Below are 22,119 nucleotides of genomic sequence, written 5' to 3' on the forward strand. Positions count from 1 at the left end.
AGATGGTACTCTCTTAATGAATATCTGTGAGGCATGTGAGAAGGTATAGCTAAGTCTGTGTCTGTGATGTTATTTAAGATAATTTTGAGAAGTGATCCTGGACAAGGACAGGCTGATAATCCTGCTGCAGAAATGTAAGTCTCCCAGGGGATGGTGTCTGTGTGTCCAAAGTGGCTTGATCTAAAGAAAATCCCAGGACCTTCCCATGGGAAGCTCAGTGCAGCAGCTCTATTTATGTATTTATTGCATTAGGGCCATACCTCCTGGGATGCTCTTTGTCCTTGATGAATCTCACAGCCCTACTCAGTAATGTCCCCTAAACCCTTCTGTCCTTCTGCACAGAGCCTGCTAGCAGGTCATGAAACATCCCTCAGCAGGGATTACCAGGGCATCAGGAGGGCCTTGCCTGCTGCTAAGGACCCCTCTGCTTTTTGTGAAATACATTCTGTGTCTGGGACATCAACACTATGCTTTGCTGGAGCTGTCTGGCAGTAAATGCAGTGTGGAGGACTGAACTTCTGTCACAGCAAGGCTGCTCCTCCCTGCTGCCTTCTGAGGGCCCACACCAGCCTCACCTTTCCCCTGCTGTCCTGCCAGCAGCCAGGGGCAGATCTGGGTCACTGGGCATGTATAAATATATACATTTGTATTTGTCTGTATATGTACACACATGTGAATGCATTAACTGCCTGCCCAGGCACATCTACAGGCTGGGGGAGGAATGAATCAACAGCAGCCCTGAGGAGAAGGACTTGGGAGTATTGGTTGACAAGAAGCCCAACATGGCCATGGGTACTGAAGCCCAGAAATCCCCTCTGTGCTGGGCTCAGCCCCCAGGGTGGGCATCAGGGATGGGAGGGGGATTCTGCCCCTCTGCCCTACTCAGGTCAGACCCCACCTGCAGAGCTGCCCCAGTCCTGGGGCCCAGCACAGGGAGGAGCTGGAGCTGCTGGAGAGGGTCCAGAGGAGGCCATGGAGGCGCCCCAAGGGCTGGAGCCAGGCTGGAAGAGCTGGGGGTGCTCACCTGGAGAACGGAAGGCTCCATGGAGACCTAAGAGCCCCTTCCAGGGCCTGAAGGAGCTCCAGGAGAGCTGGAGAGGGACTGAGGACAAGGGATGGAGGGACAGGACACAGGGCAATAGCTTGCCACTGAAAGAGAGTAGGTTTAGATGGGATATTAGGAAGCACTTGTGTGAGTGCTGAGGCCTTGGCACAGGCTGCCCAGAGAAACTGTGGCTGTCCCATCCCTGCAAGTGTTCAAGGCCAGGTTGGATGAGTCTTGGACCAACCTGGTCTAGTGGAAGGTGTCCCTGACAGTACAACCCATGCCAGGAGATGAGAGTAACCCAGGCTCTTGTTAATAAATCAGTTTGGGGCACATTAGCATGAAACACTGGACGATCAATGTGGATTTTAAGAGATTTGGATTTCTCTGATGTTTGCTGATATCCACAAAGGATGAAAATCCACATTTTGAGTGAGGCCACATTGGACAAAATTATCAGGACTCCTTACTTCATAGGAGGTAAGTGTCTGCCTGACCAGTTTAGAAAGTTCAGGGTAGTTTTGGAAACAGAATATAGACAATGACCAACTGACTATGAGGTTGCTGGCTATGCTGCCCTGGGAATGTTGGTTTGCACATCACTTTCATGAACAAAAGTTGAAAGTAGATCTCATTTTGGCATTAAATGTCTTCTAAATTATGTTTCAAGGTGGCTTGAAGGATTGAAGAAATTTAACTTGAAGTAAGATCTTGCAAAGAAGACACAGGAATTAAAAGAATAATCAAAGATTAAGTGGGAGTAGAAATGAAGGTGTAATAAGTTCTTAAAAGATTAAGTGAGAGTAGGAAGGAAGGTGTAATAAGTTCTTATTGTTTGGCCAGAACATTTGAGATATCTATTTCATTCCTAAAGCAACATTTATAAGGGATAATTACATTCTGTTCCAGAGAAAAAATTATTTTCTCATCTAAGGAAGCATTAGATGAAATTTCCTGGTGAGAACAAAGCATGATATCTGATTGGACCACTTTAAAAGTGGCTGAAAGGCTTTGAAATACCTGAAGCAAGATTTTTAATTGAATAAATAAATTTAAAATAAGAAAGGAAAAATGTAAACCTTAGTAGAATTCAGGATAATGATGAAAATGCAACACTCAACTTCTCATTATTTACATGGCATAAGCTCTACAATTTTTATTATGTAGGCATTATTCATCTACAGATTAATGAAGGACAAAGCAGTGACTACAAATAAAAGTGATAGAATGGCACATTTTGTGCAATTCTCTCACTTTACAGCACTGGAGGCATTTACTCTTCACTTTCCGCCTTCTTGCTGATCTCGCGGCTCTTGGCTCGGAGCTTGTTGACCTGTGACTCTGCAATGTCAGCCCGCTCCTCGGCCTCCTCCAGCTCATGCTGGATCTTGCGGAACTTGGACAGGTTCACATTGGACAGCTCCTCCTGGACATAGGAGGAAGCATAAAACAGGTGTTAAAACAATTACAATGTAAAACTCCTAGGTGAAAATAAGAAATAAAGAAAGCGAAACGAAGCAGAGACCTACTACCACAATGTTGAACTGGGTTCAAACAGAGCTACACAGGGGAAAACACCAACACAGAATCCACTTTCACCTGGATACGGACTGACTGAACACAGTAATACTCACAGCCTCCTCAGCTTGTCTCTTGTAAGCTTTCACCTTAGTTTGCAGTTTATCCACCAGATCCTGCAGCCTGAGAACATTTTTCCTGTCTTCCTCAGACTAAAGGGAATGACAAGACAGAGAAGCATCTCTTTTAGCCTCCTCTACATGAAATAAAGAGTAACATTTCTATTTGATTTTGCTGCCCAGTAAGACAGACATGATAAGCTGTATATTGTTAAATTGACTGGAAAGGTAGTAATCTTTGGGTGCTTACATTATTCTCCTTTTTGTATGTGAGACTCAGGAGAGAGAGAAATCTTTCAGGGCTACGTTTTGAGATCCAGGAATAAGAGTGTACCAACACGAAGAAGATTCCTGCCTTACCTGGTAGGTGAGTTCCTTCACCCTGCGCTCGTACTTGCGCACACCCTTCACGGCTTCAGCGCTGCGCTTCTGCTCAGCATCCACCTCCCCTTCCAGCTCCCGCACCTGCAAGGACAAGCCCAGCCCTGCAGCTGCCCTGCCAATGTCTCTCCAAGGAGGGACATGCTCACTCAGGCACAGCCCCAGCCCCACACACCCTGGCCTCCAGCTTCTGGATCTGCTTCTTCCCTCCCTTCAGTGCCAGCTGCTCGGCCTCATCCAGACGGTGCTGCAGGTCCTTCACCGTCTGGTCCAGGTTCTTCTTCATCCTCTCCAGGTGGGCACTGGTGTCCTGCTCCTTCTTCAGCTCTTCTGCCATCATGGCCGCCTGATCAGAGCAAAAGGTCAAAGCCATTTTGGGGCTGGAGATATTTTGGGCAGAGTACATTCACCATCAGCAATGCCAGCAGCGCCCAACTCACATCTGTGATGGCCTTCTTGGCCTTCTCCTCAGCATTGCGGGCTTCCTGGATGGTATCCTCCATTTCACTCTGGATCTGGGAAATGTCCGTTTCCAGCTTCTTCTTGGTGTTGATCAGGCTGGTGTTCTGTTGAGCAGCATCAGAGGCTTGTTTTCGTAAGTTCATTATTTGAAATCAAGAACATTACGGGATTATCAATAAATGAAGACATAAATAAATGGAAAAGCAATACCAGGAATTTTCTAGTGAAATTTCTTTTCATTGAGGAAAAGACATTTTGGTTTCTTTCTTTCTCCATTTTTCATGAATTTGAAAATTTCTTAGAAATATACTCTGTGCCCCATCTCATTCACCAAGGCTAGCACAGGAAAGTAATAAAAACAGAGTAAGGGAAAAGTCACCAGTGCACACATTTTTTTTCAGCAAATATTTTTTTTAGTAACATGATGAATACTCCAGAAAAGTGGACCATCTTCCTCCAAGTTGATCATCCAATGGTGACTGGAATAAAGCATGAAAATGTTCACCAAATGACCTCACCTGGCTGTGGAGGAGCTGCACGCGCTCACTGGCGTCCATTAATTCCTGCTCAGCCATTTTCCTTGACCGCTCCGTCTGCTCCAGGGCTGCCCGGAGCTCCTCAACTTCAGCCTGCAGCAGGTTTGCTCTGCGCTCCACCATGGCCACCTGCTCCTTCAGGTCCTCCTGAGACCTGAGAGCATCGTCCAAGTGTATCTGGGTGTCCTATAGAGCCATTGAAAGAAATTATGAGCAGATTTAGAGCTCCTGTCAACTGAAAGTATTAACCAAGATATTTCTCTGTAGGCAATTTCTGTTGAATAGACCTTGAGCACTCCCTGAGTGTTCCTCAGGTTCTTCTGTGCCTCTGCAGCCTGGCGGTTGGCATGGCTCAGCTGGATTTCTATTTCGTTCAGGTCTCCCTCCATCTTCTTCTTCAGCCTCAGGGCTTCATTCCTGCTCCTGATCTCAGCATCCAGAGTGCTCTGCATGGACTCCACAACCCTCTGGTGGTTTCTCTTCATTTGTTCGATCTCCTCATCTTTCTCTGCTATCTTCCTGTCAATCTCAGACTTCACTTGGTTGAGCTCAAGCTGCAGGCGCAGGATCTTCCCCTCCTCATGTTCCAGGGAGGCCTGGTCAAGAAAAAATAAGAATACTTTTCATGTAACAAGTGTTGAACCTGAAGTTCTAAGTAAAAAGAGTGCTATGTTTAGATAATATCTCTACTTTTATAAGATCACTTCTCTACTTTTGTCTCAGAATGAGATAAGCAAGATAGAGATCCAAGACACGTAAGACAGCAAGAATACTGCTGTGTACCTCAGCTTCCTCCAGAGCAGCCTGGATTTCAGATTTCTCCTGCTCAATCTGTTTCTTCACTTTCTCCAGCTCGTGAATGGCCTTTCCTCCCTCCGCAATCTGCTCCGTGAGGTCGGAAATCTCCTCTGTGGGCACAAAGATCAATGGCATGGTCAGGCACAGAGCAGAATGGGAAGGGCCCTGTCCTACCAAGGTGACAGGCATCTCTGCAGACCTGCAGGCACAGAGCCATGAACAATGGTGGGAGTGGCTGATAGTGAGAAAGGCCAGGGAGGAGCAGAGGGCCAGGGACTTACGCTGCAAGTTCTTGTTCTCCCGCTTCATTGTTTCCAGGTGGTCCAAGGACTCCTCATAGGCATTCTTCATCTTGAACAGCTCCGTGCTCAGAGAGCGCGACTCCTTCTGCGAGGCCTCCAGCTCGGCCTGCGTTTCCTCATACTTCTGCTTCCATTCTGCCAGGATCTGAAGAGAAATGGGGGGTGAGTAGGGCTGTGGCCATCACGGGGCCCTGCTCTGGCCAGGAGTGCTGGTGCTGGAGGCCAAAAGACCTTGTCAAAGTTCTTCTGCTTCTTATCCAGAGCAGCACAGGCAGCATTGGATCTCTCCACATCAATCATCAGGTCCTCCACTTCATTCTGCAGCCTCTGCTTTGTCTTTTCCAGGGAGGCACATTTGGCATTGACAGCCTCAACATGTTCCTCTGCATCCTGCAGGCGCTGGGCCAGCTTCTTCCTGGGAGGCGACAAGCACAGTTGCACGTTACAGCTTGGAATGATGTCAGTTCTTTACTGTCATGAGTTTTTCACTTTGGAGGTTTTGATCCAAATGCTTTCCACAATGTTTTTTATTGTCCATGCGTGCATGCAGCCAACAAGATCTATCACTTCTGTGTCTTTTCACTTATGGAGGATTAGGCCTGTCTTAGTACATCTAGTCCTAAAGCCTATGTTTTCCCTTCCAATCTCTCTCTTTTTCTCTTCCTCCCTCTCTCCCCATTTTTTACAAAGACAATATATCCAGGCTTCCCTCCCATTCTTATCTTAAGCCACACTCAGAGATTCAAATTTCCCATGACCATTTTCAATCTTCTCCCGTCATTTCCCATTCTGCTTCCCCACATACTTGGCCTCCTCAAGCTCCTCCGTGCGCTGAATCGCGTCCGTCTCATATTTGGTTCTCCACTGGGCCACTTCACTGTTGGCCTTGGACAGGGCTCGCTGCAGCTCCGCCTTGGCCTCCTGCTCCTCCTCATATTGCTCCCGGAGCAAGTCACAGTCGTGGCGAGCGGACTGCAAGGCATGGGCCAGAGCGTTCTTGGCCTGTGGGAAGAACAGCAGTGTGAACAATGAATGGACATATCCTGGAGATCTCCTGGCAGAAATGCACTGATTCTGCTATGAGTAATGGCAAGCTACTGAATAAAAATCAGAGGTCTGGGAATCTGCAAAACAATTAACATATAAACTGCAATGAAGAAGGAACAAAACTACTATGGCAAGGCTTGCTCTGTATTACTTAAGAGTTTTTTTCCCTCCCTTTCATCTTGCTGATTCTGTAATTTCATTCATATCCAAAGCTCCTCCTAGACAGAAGGAGTCCAATGGACAACTCAGAATTTGGAGAACCTTCTTACCTTTATTTCTTCCTCTAGATGCCTCTTCAGTTCCTCAATCTGTTGGGTGAAAGCCTGTTTTCCTCTTGAGAGTTGAGAAATCAGAGCATCTTTCTCATCTACCTGGCGTGAAAATTCACCTGGGAGTGTTCAGATGAGTAAAAAAAATTTGTTATGACTTACGTAAAAATTTTAATTTTGATAATAAATGCCCATATACAAATATTTTGAGTTAAACAAACTTTTACTTCTTTCCTGGATTCCTAATCACGGATACCCCCATCTCTTAGAGGCTAGAAATGACACCAGTCATGCTAAATCCCACCAGCCTTAATCTATGTTTGCATTAAGCCTTGAGTTTACAGAATGAGTACCACAATGCCATCCAGAGGGATTATGGCCCATGGGAGTCTCAGGAGGTTTAACAAGGCCAAGCAATCCCAGCAAGGCCTCATGTGATGAGTAGGGGGAACGATTACACTCTGCTAACCCGTTGGCAATGCTCTCCTAACGCAACTCAGGATTCACTCAGGGTTCTATTGGCCAGCTTCATCACAAACCACATTTTTGGCTCAGGTTCAACTTAGTTCATGTCCAATCCTCCAAGACTCCAGGTGAGTTTTACTCTTTTTTTTAAGAACCCAGATAATATACAGTATTCTCTTAAAAACACGAATGTCTTACCAGATTCTGTTTGTAGCCGAGCTCTTTGAGCACTAATGTCATTAATTATGCGCTGCTGTTCCTCCTCCTTTGTCTTAATTTCACTGAGTTGATCTTCCAGGGAACGACACATCTTCTCCAGATTTGCCTGTTTGCATGAGGAACAGAAGGAAAGATATTTAATGGTTTAACCCATAATTTGCGAGAATATGAAGTCTTATAAAGGAAGAAAGAAGGATTCAGAAGCCCAAATTTGTCAGTTAACTGATATATATTTCGATGAAGTTTGTGTCCCCAGTTCCAACACCTGTATATTCCATGCCCATTGCAGGGCAGATGAAATGGTATGATCAAATGATTTAAATAATACTGAAATGTTTAAACACACATTGAAGTTGCAAAGTGCAATAGTTTATTCTAAAATATGGCTAACTAAAATTTCTATGTTAAAATATAAATATCTGATTTTGTTCGGATTAATGAGAAGAAATATTTATGTACCTTGGCTTTGGAGACAGACTCCATGTTGCTGGCCAAGTCATCAATCTCCATCTTCAGCTCACTCTTCTCCTTCTCCAGCTTCTGCTTCACGCGTTGCAGGTTGTCGATCTGCTCGCCCAGCTCGGCTGTGCTGTCCGCGTGCTTCTTGCGCAGGGCGGCAGCCGTGGCTTCGTGCTGCAGCGTGGCCTCTTCCAGGTCACGGCGCATCTTCTGGAACTCTGCCTCACGCTTCTTGTTCATCTCCACCTGAGCTGCTGTGGCCCCTCCTGCTTCTTCCAGGCGCTCGCTGATCTCCTCCAGCTCCCTGGACAGGTCAGCGCGATGCTTCTCTGCTTTAGCACGAGAGGTTCGCTCTGCCTCAATCTCCTCCTCCAGTTCCTCAATGCGGGCCTGCAGAATAGCAGGGACCCTTCACAGCCGTGCCCTCCTCCTGCCTGAGCTGAGCCTGAGCAAGGCAGGGGAAAAGGCACAGAGACTTGCCTGCAGCTCCTTGATCTTCTTCTGAAATTGCATGCCCAGGGCCTGTTCATCCTCGATCTTGCCCTGGATCTGGCTGATTTCAAAGTCTTTCCTTTGGGACAAGTGAACCGTGTTAGAGCACAAAGAAACAAGACAAGTGCTGCAGCCCAGCACTCACGGGCCCCAGAGGCACACTTACTTCTTCAGTTTCTCATCCAGCTGCTGCTTATCATTCTCCAAATCCATGATGCTGTCCTGGGCCAGCTTCAGGTCTCCTTCCAGTTTCCTCTTCGCTCTCTCCAGGTCCATGTGCAATTTCTTCTCTTGCTCCAAGGACCCTTCCAGCTAAACACAACAAGACCATCAGGGCTCTGCCAGCCAGTTTGGACTCCATACCTGTCCTCTTCCTGCTCTATGTCTGTGTGCTTACATCATCCACTTGCTGTTCCAGCTTGGTCTTGGCTTTGGTCAGAGTATTGACTTTGTCTTCTTCTGCCTGCAGGTCATCCAGGGTCTGCTGATGCGCCTCTTGGAGGGCTTTCTTCTCCTTTGTCAGCTTGGCAATGGTCTCGTCCAGAGCTGCCATCTCCTCAGTCAGGTTTTTCACCTTTGAGAAGAAAGAAGCAAGCACAGACAGAAAATGGTGCTTAATATTTTCTAACAAGACAAGTCTTTTCCAGAGTGCAAGCGACAGGTTCTGCCTCATACCTTGTTTTCAGTGGCATGTTTTTCCTTCTCCACCTTGGCCAGTGTTAGCTCAAGGTCATCAATATCTTTCTTCAGCTCTGAACATTCATCTTCCAGTTTCCTCTTCTTGGCTGTCAGCTCAGCATTCATCTCTTCTTCTTCTTCTGCTCTCTCTGTCAGCTCCTTAATTTTGGCTTCCAGCTGGATTTTGGTTTTTATGAGCTGGTCACACCTTTCCTCTGCATCGGCCAAACCATCAGCTTCCTACATGATTCATTTAAATAAAACAGGTTTTCAACCTGGGGCTGATGGCTCTGTTGTACTTTTAGGCTGTAGACATCTAAATGCCATCAGAGTAATCCAACTACTTGCTTGTAATTATAGTTTTAAGGACATTCTTGTTGCTACATTCTTATTTTCAGGGAAGAAGGGAAGCAGTGAACTTTCATCACCATTTTCTTGAAGAGACAGGGACCATAAATGCCTGATAAATACCTGACACTCTCAGCTCTTCCTACTCCATCTGAATTCCCTTGGGGTTCTCCAAACAAAATGTGTTAATTGGACCTCCAGACAACCTTAACTGGTCAGTTCATAACATATCAAAATTGTAAAGTATATAAAGCTCCATAAAGATTAAGGTAGCAATTGTATGCAGTTTTTCTTCCCATTTTATAAATATGTGTATGTTTTTAAGATAATTGCTTTTTTGGGATAATATGTCTTTACTGAGACATTTGGGATGATTTTATATAGGACATCGCAAGTCAAAAAACTTTAGCAATACTCACAGCCTGCACTTGGAGCTGCAGGTCATTTTTCTCCTGCACCAGGGCCACCATCTTCTCCTCCAGCTCCTTCCTCTTTGCCTCAGACTTTGCAAGCTCCTCCTTGGTTTTCTCAAACTCTTCCTTCATGTTGGCCATTTCCTTCTCAGACTCTGCACTCTTTAGCAAGGGCTTGATCTTGAAGAACAGCTTCATCCATGGCCAGTGTTTGACATTCATGAATGAGCGAACGTTGTACTGGATGCAGAAGATGGACTCCCTGAAAAGTAATAACAAAATACATTTTGGTAAATATTTTAAAGTCTATAAAACATATTTAACAGCATATATTAGTATGTATATCAGGAAGTTTGACACATAATACTTTTTAGTAATATATATATATAAAAATATATATATATACATATATATATATATATAATCTGTGTATAGTATATATGTATCTCATATAGTTCTGTATATCTCTATGTGTAAAATATTTATCATGTATTATTCCGTATACATTTTTAATAATATTTAGATCACATTTTATATACTATATATATAGATTTCCACTGAAAATCTTCTCATTTTATGTAGAGTATCAACCAGTTTGGACGGTTTTGGAGTCCAGGTGTTTAGCTCATTTTTATGGCCAATGAAAAGGAACACTTCTGTAACTTGACTTAGTCACTTTTATGAAATTTATCAAAGGGTAGGAATGCTTCTCTTATGATAGAAATATGTCTTTCTCTCATTTTATTTAGCAGTGACCTACAATATTTAGCTTAGACTCGATATTGATTTGTTCAACATACATATAATAGAGCCATTTAAAAACTTCAGCAACAAAGTATTAAAAAAAATTGTTTCCCTAAGTTGGGATTTTATACTACTTCCTCTGTTTTCAGGATAGAATTTCATATTGACAAACTGAATTAATGAGAAATAAATGAGATTATTTGTGAAGCAGCTTATTTTCAGTTTTGTTCATGCCATTAGTATCTGATAAAGATTGGCCCAGCAAGCCAAGTCAATATCTACCTCCTCTCCATCATTTTCTTGAACTCCACCCTCATCAGGTAACCCCTGCACATGGCCTGGGTGCGGGTGATGAGCTCTGCCAGCTTCTCATCTCTCATCTCCTCCAGGAGGCCCAGCAGCCCAGCTTTGAAGAACACCTTGAGAGAGACAATATTGCAGCACATCACTGTCAGATGGAGAGAGCAAAGCCCAGGCAGGCAGTGAATGGGGGAGTTTGTACCTTGGTGTGTCCAAATTTATACTGGGTGTGATCCACATCAATTGACCCAAGGAGCTTCTCAGAAGCCTTCTTGCTATCGATGAACTGTCCCTCAGGGATGGCACTGGCATTAAGCACCTTGTATCTGTGGAATCAGAGGACGATAAGGAATAAATAATAGCCCTTTGAAAATGTCTGGGTTTTTTTTTTTTCTCAATAGCTATAGAAAGAACCTGGATTACTCACTTGGGCAAATGACTTTTGTATACCTAAAGATAGCTTCCACAGTACTTAAAACATTTAGGAAAATCAAATTATTTAGCATTTTTGGATATGGTGGTGGGTGGTGAAACAAAATCTGACCTCTGTTTGAAGTCAGCATAGAGGATTCTGCTGGGGAACCCTTTCCTGCAGATCCTGATCCCTTCCAGCACGCCGTTACAGCGCAGCTGGTGCAGCACCAGCTCGTGCTCCATGGCACCTAATAAATCACAGAATGAAATTATATATCATTTTACTGCACAGAGAAGATCAGATATATCACACCTCTGAACTTTAACAACTTACCAGGTGTTTTTGTTTCATTAGGAATAAGGCACCGCACAAAATGGGGATGTGTGCTTCTCAAATTGCTCATGAGCTTGTTTAAATTTTCCTTAGGAGCAAGAACAAAGCTTCGGGTTTAGAAATGTCACTTACACAATCTCAATACTAGGTGGAAATAAAAACACTGCAATAAAACCATGATCAATATTTTTTTTACAGAACTTTTGGGCAGTTATGAAAGAATACTTCCCAAGATTCAGTAAGAATTCCTCTTTACTAGAAGCAAGTTATTTTATCCTTTCTGAACACAAAGATATATTAGATAAATCTAAAGCATTTCTGAATGGAATGTTTTGATTATTTTTTTATGAAAAGAATATGGTAAGTTTAGAATGATTATTCTACAATACCCGGAAGAGAGCTGAGACAGTCTGGAAGGAAGAACCCTTCTTCTTTGCGCCCTTCTTGCCACCACTGCCACTGCTCTCTAAAAAGTAATAAATTTTTTATAAAGAAGTGAACAACAAAAGCACACAATCTGAAAAACCTTGTATATTCATCTTTAAAACTCTAGCAAAAATAATAATATGATCAAAAATTGCAAACTCAGACTGTGGTTAAAGTTACAAAAGGATATTTGAATTTTTCAGATGACTGTGGAAGGAAATCTAATAACTTCCAACTGAAATTTAGAAAATGCAGTTGGGAAACAAAACATAACATTTTACATAGAAAGATATTTGAGGCACTAAACTAATAGCTAGTAATTACACCAAATGCAGTGTTTATATAGCCTTACATCTAAGGGTATGCATAAACTTAACAGCATGTTGATACATTTGATTGTATTCACTGAATTATTTGAGAATGGCCCGTATTGCAAAAATCTGACTTCTCAGCTAGACTGGGTTAATGTGCTAGTACAGCTGTCTCATTCTAAAACCTACAGATCTATTAAGGTCTCTAGGGAGGAGTAATATCCTTTATTAGACTAGATTATGAGGTTTTGGTATTTCAATTTTAGAAATGTAAATATCATTGCGAAATATTACAACATTTTAATTTCGTTTTCTGTAAATTATAGTAGAACTGATTTCAAAGAAATCACCTGCTTCTGCCCCACCAGCAGATGCAAAGAGCAAGGCCAGGGTCTTCAGGGATGACTTCTGATACAGCCCCACAACAGTTTCATTCAGAGGGTCCTTGTTCTTTTCCAGCCACCCAGTGATGTTGTAATCCACTGTGCCAGCATAGTGCACCAGGGAGAAGTGAGCCTCAGCCTTGCCTTTGCCTGGCTTGGGCTTCTGGAAGTTGTTGGACTTGCCCAGGTGCTGGTCATAGAGCTTGTTCTTGAAAGAGGTGTCAGTTGCCTTGGGGAACATGCACTCCTCTTCCAGGATGGAGAAAATGCCCATGGGCTGGGAGGAATAGCAACATGTGAAGGAAGTGTGGAAGGAAGAAACAGAGGCAATGTATGTAAGAAAGAGGAGTGGAAGATAAAAGTTATACCAAAAAATCCTCGTCAGTTATGTGTAATCTTATGTTTCTCAGAAAGGGCATTTTGTTAGTGGATATGCCATCAGTTATACTAAAACAAGCTCCCCTATAAGATTCAGGGTTGGGATGTAATAAAGATCTAGCATGTAGAAAATAATTTTGTACTTGTTTGGTGAAAGTGGAAAGCAAAATAAATAAAAGCATTCAGATACAAGGAAGAGTTTAAATTTCCTATATGCTCTTTCTTTAAAACGAGACAGAAAATTTCTCAAGAAACATTAAAATAGAGATTTTATAACAGAAAAGCTATTAAGTATATGGGGGTCAATAACCTTCTCAATGAGCTCAATGCAGGCAGCCAGGTCCATGCCAAAATCAATGAACTCCCATTCAATGCCCTCCTTCTTGTACTCCTCCTGCTCCAGCACGAACATGTGGTGGTTGAAGAACTGTTGTAGTTTCTCATTGGTGAAGTTGATGCACAACTGCTCCAGGCTGTTGAACTGCAGAAGGCAAAGATTTACTATCTTGTGAATTTCAGTTCCAATTTCCGTTCACTTCTGTCTTCCAATAGGCTTTATTCTTATCCCACTAATGTCTCCATGACTGGAATCTTGAATGTCAAGTGCTGGAACTGGACAGGCTACTGGCATATTCCATTCTTTAATAAATCTAATCTCTTAGGCCCTGGCACTGTCTCAACATATTTCTGAGCTCTGAATAGATCTGCAGAGCTTAGTCCAAGTCCAGCTTTTAATTTCAATTTCTGTGCATTACCTCTCTATTCCCAAGTATTCAGAGGGAATCTGCCTTCAGTATTAACAAATTCTTCCTTTAAAAAGGCATATTTTAACTCCCTCAAAGCCTCTCTCTGTTATTATTTATCAATTGTTCAGCAGTTTTCAATGCAATTCTCACTTATGTATGCAACAGCAAACATCTACAAATAAATACAGCCCTGTACATGCGATGAGAACCAGAAGGGTACTGCTCCTAGATGAAAGACAGGATTATCCAATAAATAGAAATAATCCATAACTGAAACGAAGCACATCCCAACCCCCAAATTATTCCAATTTCCTAATGCCTCTTCCAGGAAAGCTTTATGGAGATTGTCCTCTTACATCAAAGATCTCAAAGCCAGCAATGTCCAGCACACCAATGAAGTACTGCCTGGGCTGCTTCGTGTCCAGCTGTTGGTTGATACGAACAACCATCCACAGGAACATCTTCTCAAACACAGATTTAGCCAGGGCACCCACTGAGTTGTATACCTAAGGAAAGATTAAAGGAAAGCCACCATATGCAGCAGAAGAGGAGTTCAAAATTTTTAATTCAAGTAAATTTTTTTTCTATTTTCACTTGTCTCTTACCTGCTGCACAGTTTGGCCCTTGGTCACATATTCATTCCCCACCTTGACTCGGGGGTAGCAGAGGGCCTTGAGCAGGTCTGCTGAGTTCAGACCCATCAGGTAGGCAGCCTTGTCAGCAACTAAGAAAACAAGCATAGAGCGGGATCAGATATTAGCTCTCCAGTGAAAGGGTCTTACAGTAATTCAGATTTCTACAGGAGCCTCATATACCTTACCATGTCCTTTAAAATATTTTAGTTTTTCTTGACTTGCTAATTTTTTCTGATTTAATCTATATGATTAATAAAGGTAAATATCATTTCAATACTTCTACAGGGAACATGCAAGAGACTAGACAGACAAAAGGACCAAGGGCCATGAAAATGGCAGATCAAACAGTTGCAATTTCTGAATAAAGAGAATAGGAAAGTGGTTGATATTCAAGTACACTGCACTGAAAATTGTAGCCAGTGAAACTCTCCTGTCATTGGAGAGACAGAGGTGGATTAGTGAGGTATAATGCCAAAAGTATGAATAGGATTTCCTGTACAACTTCCATAGTGGAATTATATTGTCCCTAAGGATAAATATCAAACACATTAAGTCTTTCCCAGCTCCCATTTTATCTGCAGCTAGGTTAACAAACACAAGCACCACAGCACAGCATATACTCTGTCATCACTTTCCAATTTGCTGCCTGTCTTGTCCCACAGTGAAGCTGATAGCAAACACCAGTACTATTTACAGAGTTCTTCAACGTGAGAAGGCCAAAACTCATTATGTAAGATTTATACACAGATGCTGATTTTGAGCTGCTTTTATGTGTTATTTCCAACAAGACATTTAAGGCACATTCATAACTAGAAAGATGAAACAAGAAGAAAATTTCAGTTTTGTAGATATATATGTACGTATATGGACACTGTGATTGTATATAGGCTACTCTGCGGTAATTATATAATTATTCATTAGTACTTGGGAGCTGTTCCAGGTTCTATGCCAAGTCTGGGAAGCTTCCATTCAAGACTGCAGCAAAGTTTGCTTTACTGTTGCCTGACTCCTACTCTGACAGAAGGCAGAAGCATGCTTTAGGAGTCACTAGACATAATTTTTGCTTTGTTCAAAATATTCTACAGGTTCCACTGTGTCGTGTTCCTCCAGCAAAGTCCTCTAGCTATTCTACAATACTGGCACTGGGGAAATGCACAGGCTGAGTCAATCATTCTGACCCTCACATGCTGGCTTCAACTCAGTGAGTGTTCACTATCTCCTGTGCTCTGGGATGGGTTGTGCTGGTACCTTCGGTGCCATCAGGCTCTGCCTGCTCCTCTCGTTGCTTCTGCTTGAACTTCAGGTTCCCATAGTGCATGACAGCCCCTGTCAGCTTGTAGATGGCTGTTTTCTCATCAGCACTGAAGCCCAGGATGTCTATGGCACTCTGACAAAAGAGTTGTTAAGGTGAGTACCGCAGCTGTTAAAGGACAGAGAAATGAAACTTCACATGAGAAAACTTCTGCTACTCACATCAGTGGCCATCAGCTCTTCCTGGTCATTAATGCTGGGAACTGTGATCTCACCTTGACTCACGTACAAGTAGTCATAGGGGTTGGTGGTGATCAGTAACATCTCTGAACAGAAGGACAAAACCAAGCCAGGTCAAATGCAATCTACATGGAAAGGAATTCAAAGTTGTTCCATGACCTTTGCATGGGGGAGTCAGTGATCTTTCCTACCGATTAGCTCTGGCTTTTTGTTGGACATGATCTGATAAAAGATGTGGTAGCTCCTTTCCGCCTTGAGCTGGAAAGTGACTCTGGACTTCTCCAGCAGATCTGGCAAGGAAGGTAGGACAGAGTCAAGCACAAGAAGTGGGGAAGGCTGGAGGGAAGGGGGATCAGGCCAGAAGGGTGTCTTACATGTTTCAATATCAGCAGAAGCCAGTTTGCCTGTGGCACCAAAATGGATTCTGATGAATTTACCCTGAAAAGAGCAGGAAAGTCAAATGAGATTTATTTTACCAATCTGGACAGACAGAATATGCAAATTGGTGTTGACAGTTGTTCCAATTAATAACTCACAAAGCGTGAGGAGTTGTCGTTCCTCACAGTCTTGGCATTTCCAAAGGCCTCCAGCAGTGGGTTGGCACTGATGATTTGATCCTCAAGTGTCCCCTAGAATAGAAGTCTTCTTGTCATGATCTAGTTCATCAAGAAATTGAGTAGTTGCAGGCTTCTATCCCTGGGACCTCACCTGCATTTTGCCTGAGGGCTGCTCCTCCTTTTTCTTGTCTCCACTGGCTGCAATTGTTGCAAAGTACTGGATGACACGCTTGGTGTTCACAGTCTTCCCGGCCCCGGATTCTCCGCTGCCAAAGCCAAGAGAGAAGCAGAGGGTGCGTGGTCAGGCAGGAGGGGCCCTGGCACCGGGCAGCCCTGCAGGGACCCGCGCAGGGGGGTACCTACGTGATCAGGATGGACTGGTTCTCCCGATCTGTGAACAAGGCAGAAAAATGGTACTTAAAACTCAATAAACAACAGAAAAAGAATGAAACATAATCAGGTAAGTCTAATCTTTTGCCTGATGTCAGGTGCAACAAACAAGCAAACCTCTCCAAAGCACATCCCTGACTATAGAAGAGCCTTTAATTTAAAACAGTAGAAACAACGCTATGACGATAGTAAACTCCAACAGATGTGTGTGTCAGATCCAAGAAAGGTTTGAAAAAGCCTCTTCACTTTGCTGAGAAAGGGGATCCCTTCAGACAATTTAGTGGCCCAAGGCCCCTGAGGCAGACAGAGCCACTCACCAGTCAACATGAACTGATAGGCGTTGTCAGAGATGGAGAAGATGTGTGGAGGGGCCTCCTGGCGCTTCTTGCCTCGGTAGGCCAACACCACCTCGGGGTTGTACACCGGCAGCCACTTGTAGGGGTTGACAGTGACGCAGAAGAGACCCGAGTAGGTCTGCAAGGAAGGGACACAGCGCGTTGGCTTGCCCTAAGCCTGGCCCAGCAGCTCCTGAGGCTGCCCAGAGGAAGCTGCTGCTGCCACTTACGTAGATCATCCAGGCTGCGTAACGCTCTTTGAGGTTGTACAGCACAGCGGGTTCGTGCAGGTGGGTCATCATGGCCATGTCCTCAATTTTGTCATACTTGGGAGGGTTCATGGAGAAGATTTGATCTTCTTTCACGGTCAGGGTCTGTCAGAGGGCAGGAAGATACATGCATGTCAGCTAATAGCCAGAGTGAGAACAAACTGCTGTTCATAAATTTTGTATTTTACGCACCTCTCCCCCTTCAGTCTTGACTGTGATTTTTCCTGGTTCCCTGCTCTGGATCGTGCTCTTCACATAGGATTCCTTCGCATGTACCACGAAGACAGATGACTTGGCATCGAAAGGTTTGTTCTGGGCCTCAATTCTCTCCTTCTCTGACTTTCGGAGGTAAGGAGCAGCCTCCCCAAAGATGGCCATCTCAGCGTCCGTAGACATGGCTGCTGCTTACAACACGTAATGCAGCAAGTGTCTGTGAGGATAGAGAATGTATTAAATAGTGTCTGATGGAACAAACACTCCTATAGCACATTTGTTTGCTCTTCTTTAGATGTCAACTAAATTGCCTTTTCTTTTTCTGCTAATTCAGAGTTCTCTTCTACAATTTTTTTTCTATTACTATCATTTTTCTCTGGTCAGATTGTTATTCCTACTGGACATTTACAGAAGAATGCTTTCTGTGGTTTTGTATTTGGGGTCCCAGCAGAGGAGAGACATGGAGCTCTTGGAGTGAATCCAGAGGAGGCCATGGAGATGCTCCAAGGGATAAAGCCCCTCTGCTCCGGAAATAGGCTGGGAGGGCTGGGGTAGTTCAGTCTGGAGAAGACTCCAAGGAGACCTTCCAGCAACCTTTCATTACCTAAAGGAGTTCCAAGAGACTTGAAGGAGAGCTTTAGACAAGGGCTTGGAGCAACAGAACAAAGCGGAATGGCTCACAACTGAAATTGGATGAGTTTAGATTAGATATTCGGAACAATAATCTTTACAACAACAACAAAAAAATTACTTTGTCTTCTTGGCCAAAGGCAAACTTCATCACACAAATTTTTGTTGTCAATTCAAGTGAATGGGTGCAACTTCCTGGCTAGTTTTGTCTCTAACATGCTTTTCCACTTGATTAATATTTTATAACTCAAATGAGACCATTCCACAAAATAATCACAGAAGGTTGAAAAATTGTGCCAGATTTTCACCAGCAATTTTAACACTGCTTATATTATCTCACATTTTCTTACAAGATTCGTAACAGGAATAACAGGAATAATGCCAACTATTCCTAGGAGGAATAAGATTGCTATAATAGATATCTTACTATATACTGTGTCCGTATATATATAATGTTATTATATATTACAATATATTAGTTTATATTTGTACATAATACCTATATTGTACATTGTGCTATTTCATAGACACTGGATTATTTTCTCACAATATATCCTTATGATACTATCAAAAACTATAATGTTTATTTTAGGTAAATATACATTTATATATATATATGTAATATGTTAGTAGTTTGACTTTTTAAAGTACTAAACTATTTTCTTTTGCTTGTTTTGTTTGACATTTCCTGCTTTTGTTTGTTTTGTTTGACATTTCCTGAAATTTATGCTATGCTAATTGTCCTTCACTGATTCAAAGCATGCTGGTTATATTCCTTGCAGGATTGCTTGTTGACATTTTAAAATTTTGAGGGATATATTCTAGTCACAATATTTGACAAAATTAACATAAATTACTTTAGAAAGTAAACACAAAGAATTTATTTTCGTCAGTGTAAATATTTAAAACTGAATTTAGATGCAGTTCCATATCTCTTTTTCCAGTAATCCAAATAGGTATCATCATTTATTCAGTTCTTTATGATTACAAATATTTGCTTATATAATTTTGTCACAATTATGCAATATTTTCAGAGGCAGAAACAAGCCTATAAGGAAGCTCAGACTGAAATTCTTGCTTTTAGCACTTGGATGTTTTGATGCACAAAATTCTAACCACATTCCTCAAGCTTCCATGTGAAAAAGAACATTAACATTATTCAAATACATATTTCTTTTCCTGTTGCTTCACAGTCAGTGCCAGTGACCCTTGATATTTGACATAAATGCAAAAAAACACCCCAAATAATTGGAAAGTACTTTCTGATGGGGTTTTTTTGTTAGTTTTTTTCCCCTCAGGACAGTTTCTCCAGGATCTGGTATCTGCTAGAGATCCCTGGAGAGAGTGTAGGCAATGCTACAGTGATCAGTACTTTAAAGATCACTCTCTTTAAGAATCTTGTGACAAAAATAACATCAATCCAGCCCAATTCTCATACTGTATTTCTACAATGGACACAAATATAGTGACAGCCAGGATTTCCATCATACCTGCATAGAAACCCTGCCTTACAGCAGCTCTACCTGTCCCTAAAAAGTGAATAAATCAAGATCTTACCTTTTGTGAGACAAAGGCTTGCAGATTGGAAGATGAACAGTATTAAGAAACAGAATAAGTAACTTTCTTCTTTTGCTGCACCCCAGACAACATTTATAGACTGAAAACAAATGGATGGTTGGAAAGCAGACTGAAAATCCCAGCTGACACTGGCAGACCCCCATTGAAGGAGTGTGAGCATCTGTAGGAATGCACTGGAACTTGTGGAATGCAGAGCAAGTTTCCCCTCATTCCCAACCTCCCTAGTCCCAAGCCCTGAAACTCTTACCTTAGAGATTTCTGAGAAAGGACAAGACACACAGATCCCAGGGTACTTTTATAGGATCTGATCTGCATATGTAGCCACCACCTCCTCTTTCTTAGGTCAAAACATCTCTGGCAATCTTAACTCCTAACAGAATTGCGATTCAGATTAGAAGTGAATGGATATAATTAGACATAACAGGTCTGTGAATCAATGTCCTATAAATAATTTGACAAGAAAGCATGAGAAGGGGGGGGGGAAGTGGGAGGGTGTGCTAAAGGAGATGAAAGGGGCTTCATTGGTTCTGTAATCCATCAGATGCTGACTCGCACAGAAAAAGTGAAGAGTAAGAGCCAGTATGTCTCGTAGGAAACATGTAGGGATGGAGAGAAGTCACAGGCTCCTGCCTGCTGCAAGCACTCAGCAAAAGCAGGAGGGGTCCTACTGAGAGGCAGGGATACTGCTAGAGGAAGAAAATTCCAGTGCAGGAGGAAGCACCTGAAAAGGAAGAACAGAAGTTGCATAAGTGAGAATCAGATGATAAGAATGACCAAGGACTAGAATGGAGCAAAGCCAAAGCAAGTGAAGGGGGGAAGAATAAGTCTGAATGTAGTGATAAGGAAGGATATGTGAATAAAGAAGAGGAAGTCCCTGGAGCTGTTTAAGAAAAGACAATGTGGCACTCAGTGCCATGGTTTAGTTGATAAGGTGGTGTTATGTCAGGTTGTATTCAATGATCTCAAAGGTCTTTTCCAACCTAGCTGATTCTGTGATTCTGTGAAATAAATCAGGATGTGATTCCAGTGGGATAACATCAAGCCACCATGGACAAAAGAAGCAATAAAAGAGCAGAACAAGTTTAGCCTAAAGATAAAATCTTCAAAGCCCAAGGTCATCAAGTTAAATCCAGACAAAAAGCACAGGAATCAAGTTCTTGTTTTTGGAGCTGAAGGTTTTCAAAAATCATGTGAACAGCACTATGGAAGTGTTGTACTGAACTTAAGACATATGCCCCATTGGAATCAGGAGAGATGGCTGCTGTCTCAACATAGGATAGTCATTCAGCATTACTTTTGCAAGATAAGTGTGCCAGGAAAGATTTAATAAACTCATATCCTCTAAACTAGAGTCAGTCATACCCTATGCTGCTCTGGAAGACATGCAATTATTTTAAGAGATATTTGAACCTCGTGATAGTTTGTGTAAAAAACCAATCTACTGTTCTTATGTCTGGGATATTCCTCACCCAGATTAAGAGGGGTCATGTTCTATGTTCACAAGGATCAGAGCGGTGAAGAGAGCACTGGAACCATTCACCTTACTGAGAAGAAATTTCCTTCCCGTGCAACAGATCTGGATTTTTTCTGGGTTTGGTGGGGGGGGGTTGGTTTTGGGTTGGTTTTTTTTAGCGTGGTGTTTTTGGCTGGTTGGTTTGCTGGGGTTTTTTGTTTGTATTTTGGGGTTTTTGTTTGGTTGGTTTTTTGTTAGTTTCTTTTCATGTATTGGTCTTCACTTTCCAAACTAGAGTTCCTACCACAAACAAGGAAATCTGAAGTGAGTCACATCTCAGCAGCTTCACCTGTCCAACAGCATATTGCCTCCCCAATTACTGTACCAGTTGTGCTCTTGTCTCTCTTAGCATCTCCTACTCAGAGGTCTGGATAAGAAAGTGAGGTAATTCCTTCCTCCTCTTCTCTCAGCTGTCTGTGTCTCTGTGATGGCACTGTAATCCTGGGTGTGGGAAGGAGATTGACAGACATCAGTTTCATGTTTGGAGTAAATTGCTTGAATAGGCCTGGCTTTTACAGTAAACAGATTCCTTTTGCACCTGCCTGGAGGGTCCATAATGCTCTGCATAGTTACAGTTCAGGGCCCTGGTGGAGGCTTCCCATCTCTCCTGTTGTGCCCAACCAGTGTCTTGCTCCCACTATTCCCTTCCCTGCCCCCCACAGCAGCCCTCCCATGCCCTGCTTTTGCAGAAGAAGGAGCTGGATGTAGGCAAGCAGCCACATGGGGAAATACAAATACAAATAGTAATAATAATAATCCTATTATTATTATTATTATTATTATTATTATTATTATTATTATTATTATTATTAATAATAATAATAATAATAATAATAATAATAATAATAATATCTGCATTAGTAGAACAAAGTTCTCCCTCCTGTGCTTTGTTGGCAGAGGCCCCTTTGGTTCCTGCAGCTC

The 22,119-nt window shown here is 42.6% G+C and overlaps 1 protein-coding gene across 7 annotated transcripts; it reads right to left on the minus strand.

Annotated features, from left to right (window-relative positions):
• Positions 1–2,318: 2,318 nt before the first annotated feature.
• On the minus strand, positions 2,319–17,660 carry LOC128938441 (myosin-1B-like). 7 transcript variants are annotated; one of them, XM_054278674.1, is made up of 39 exons: positions 17,457–17,660; positions 17,226–17,369; positions 16,978–17,134; positions 16,634–16,661; positions 16,422–16,536; positions 16,250–16,342; positions 16,088–16,151; positions 15,905–16,003; positions 15,696–15,799; positions 15,471–15,609; positions 14,193–14,311; positions 13,944–14,093; positions 13,152–13,322; positions 12,450–12,740; positions 11,856–11,869; positions 11,733–11,796; positions 11,344–11,431; positions 11,140–11,257; positions 10,798–10,921; positions 10,578–10,714; positions 9,558–9,813; positions 8,788–9,030; positions 8,510–8,686; positions 8,279–8,424; positions 8,101–8,191; positions 7,621–8,010; positions 7,141–7,267; positions 6,478–6,596; positions 5,967–6,163; positions 5,393–5,576; positions 5,141–5,306; positions 4,845–4,969; positions 4,349–4,657; positions 4,044–4,247; positions 3,504–3,629; positions 3,239–3,409; positions 3,043–3,147; positions 2,680–2,775; positions 2,319–2,471 (listed from the first exon to the last, which is right to left on the minus strand). In XM_054278674.1, the coding sequence occupies exons 1-39, from the start codon at positions 17,658–17,660 to the stop codon at positions 2,319–2,321; spliced, it is 5,808 nt and encodes a 1,935-aa protein (XP_054134649.1). The 7 variants fall into 7 exon arrangements, with proteins under 7 accessions (XP_054134649.1, XP_054134650.1, XP_054134648.1 ...); XM_054278675.1 differs by lacking the exon at positions 11,856–11,869 and adding an exon at positions 12,215–12,221 and having other exon boundaries at positions 12,446–12,740; XM_054278673.1 differs by lacking the exon at positions 11,856–11,869 and having other exon boundaries at positions 11,733–11,809; positions 12,446–12,740.
• Positions 17,661–22,119: the final 4,459 nt, after the last annotated feature.

This window comes from Melozone crissalis, unplaced genomic scaffold, assembly GCF_028551555.1.
Source record: "Melozone crissalis strain CALT ecotype California unplaced genomic scaffold, PUWL_Pcris_2 ptg000026l_1, whole genome shotgun sequence".
Taxonomy (NCBI): Eukaryota; Metazoa; Chordata; class Aves; order Passeriformes; family Passerellidae; genus Melozone; species Melozone crissalis.

Coding starts and splice junctions, on each gene's coding strand:
- LOC128938441 (XM_054278669.1), bottom strand. CDS start 17,660: ATGTCTACGGACGCTGAGATGGCCATCTTTGGGGAGGCTGCTCCTTAC. Junction 16,004..16,087: donor TTCTGCTGATATTGAAACAT/GTAAGACACCCT, acceptor CTTCCTTGCCAG/ATCTGCTGGAGAAGTCCAGA. Junction 9,031..9,557: donor TGCAGCTCCAAGTGCAGGCT/GTGAGTATTGCT, acceptor TGAATCATGTAG/GAAGCTGATGGTTTGGCCGA.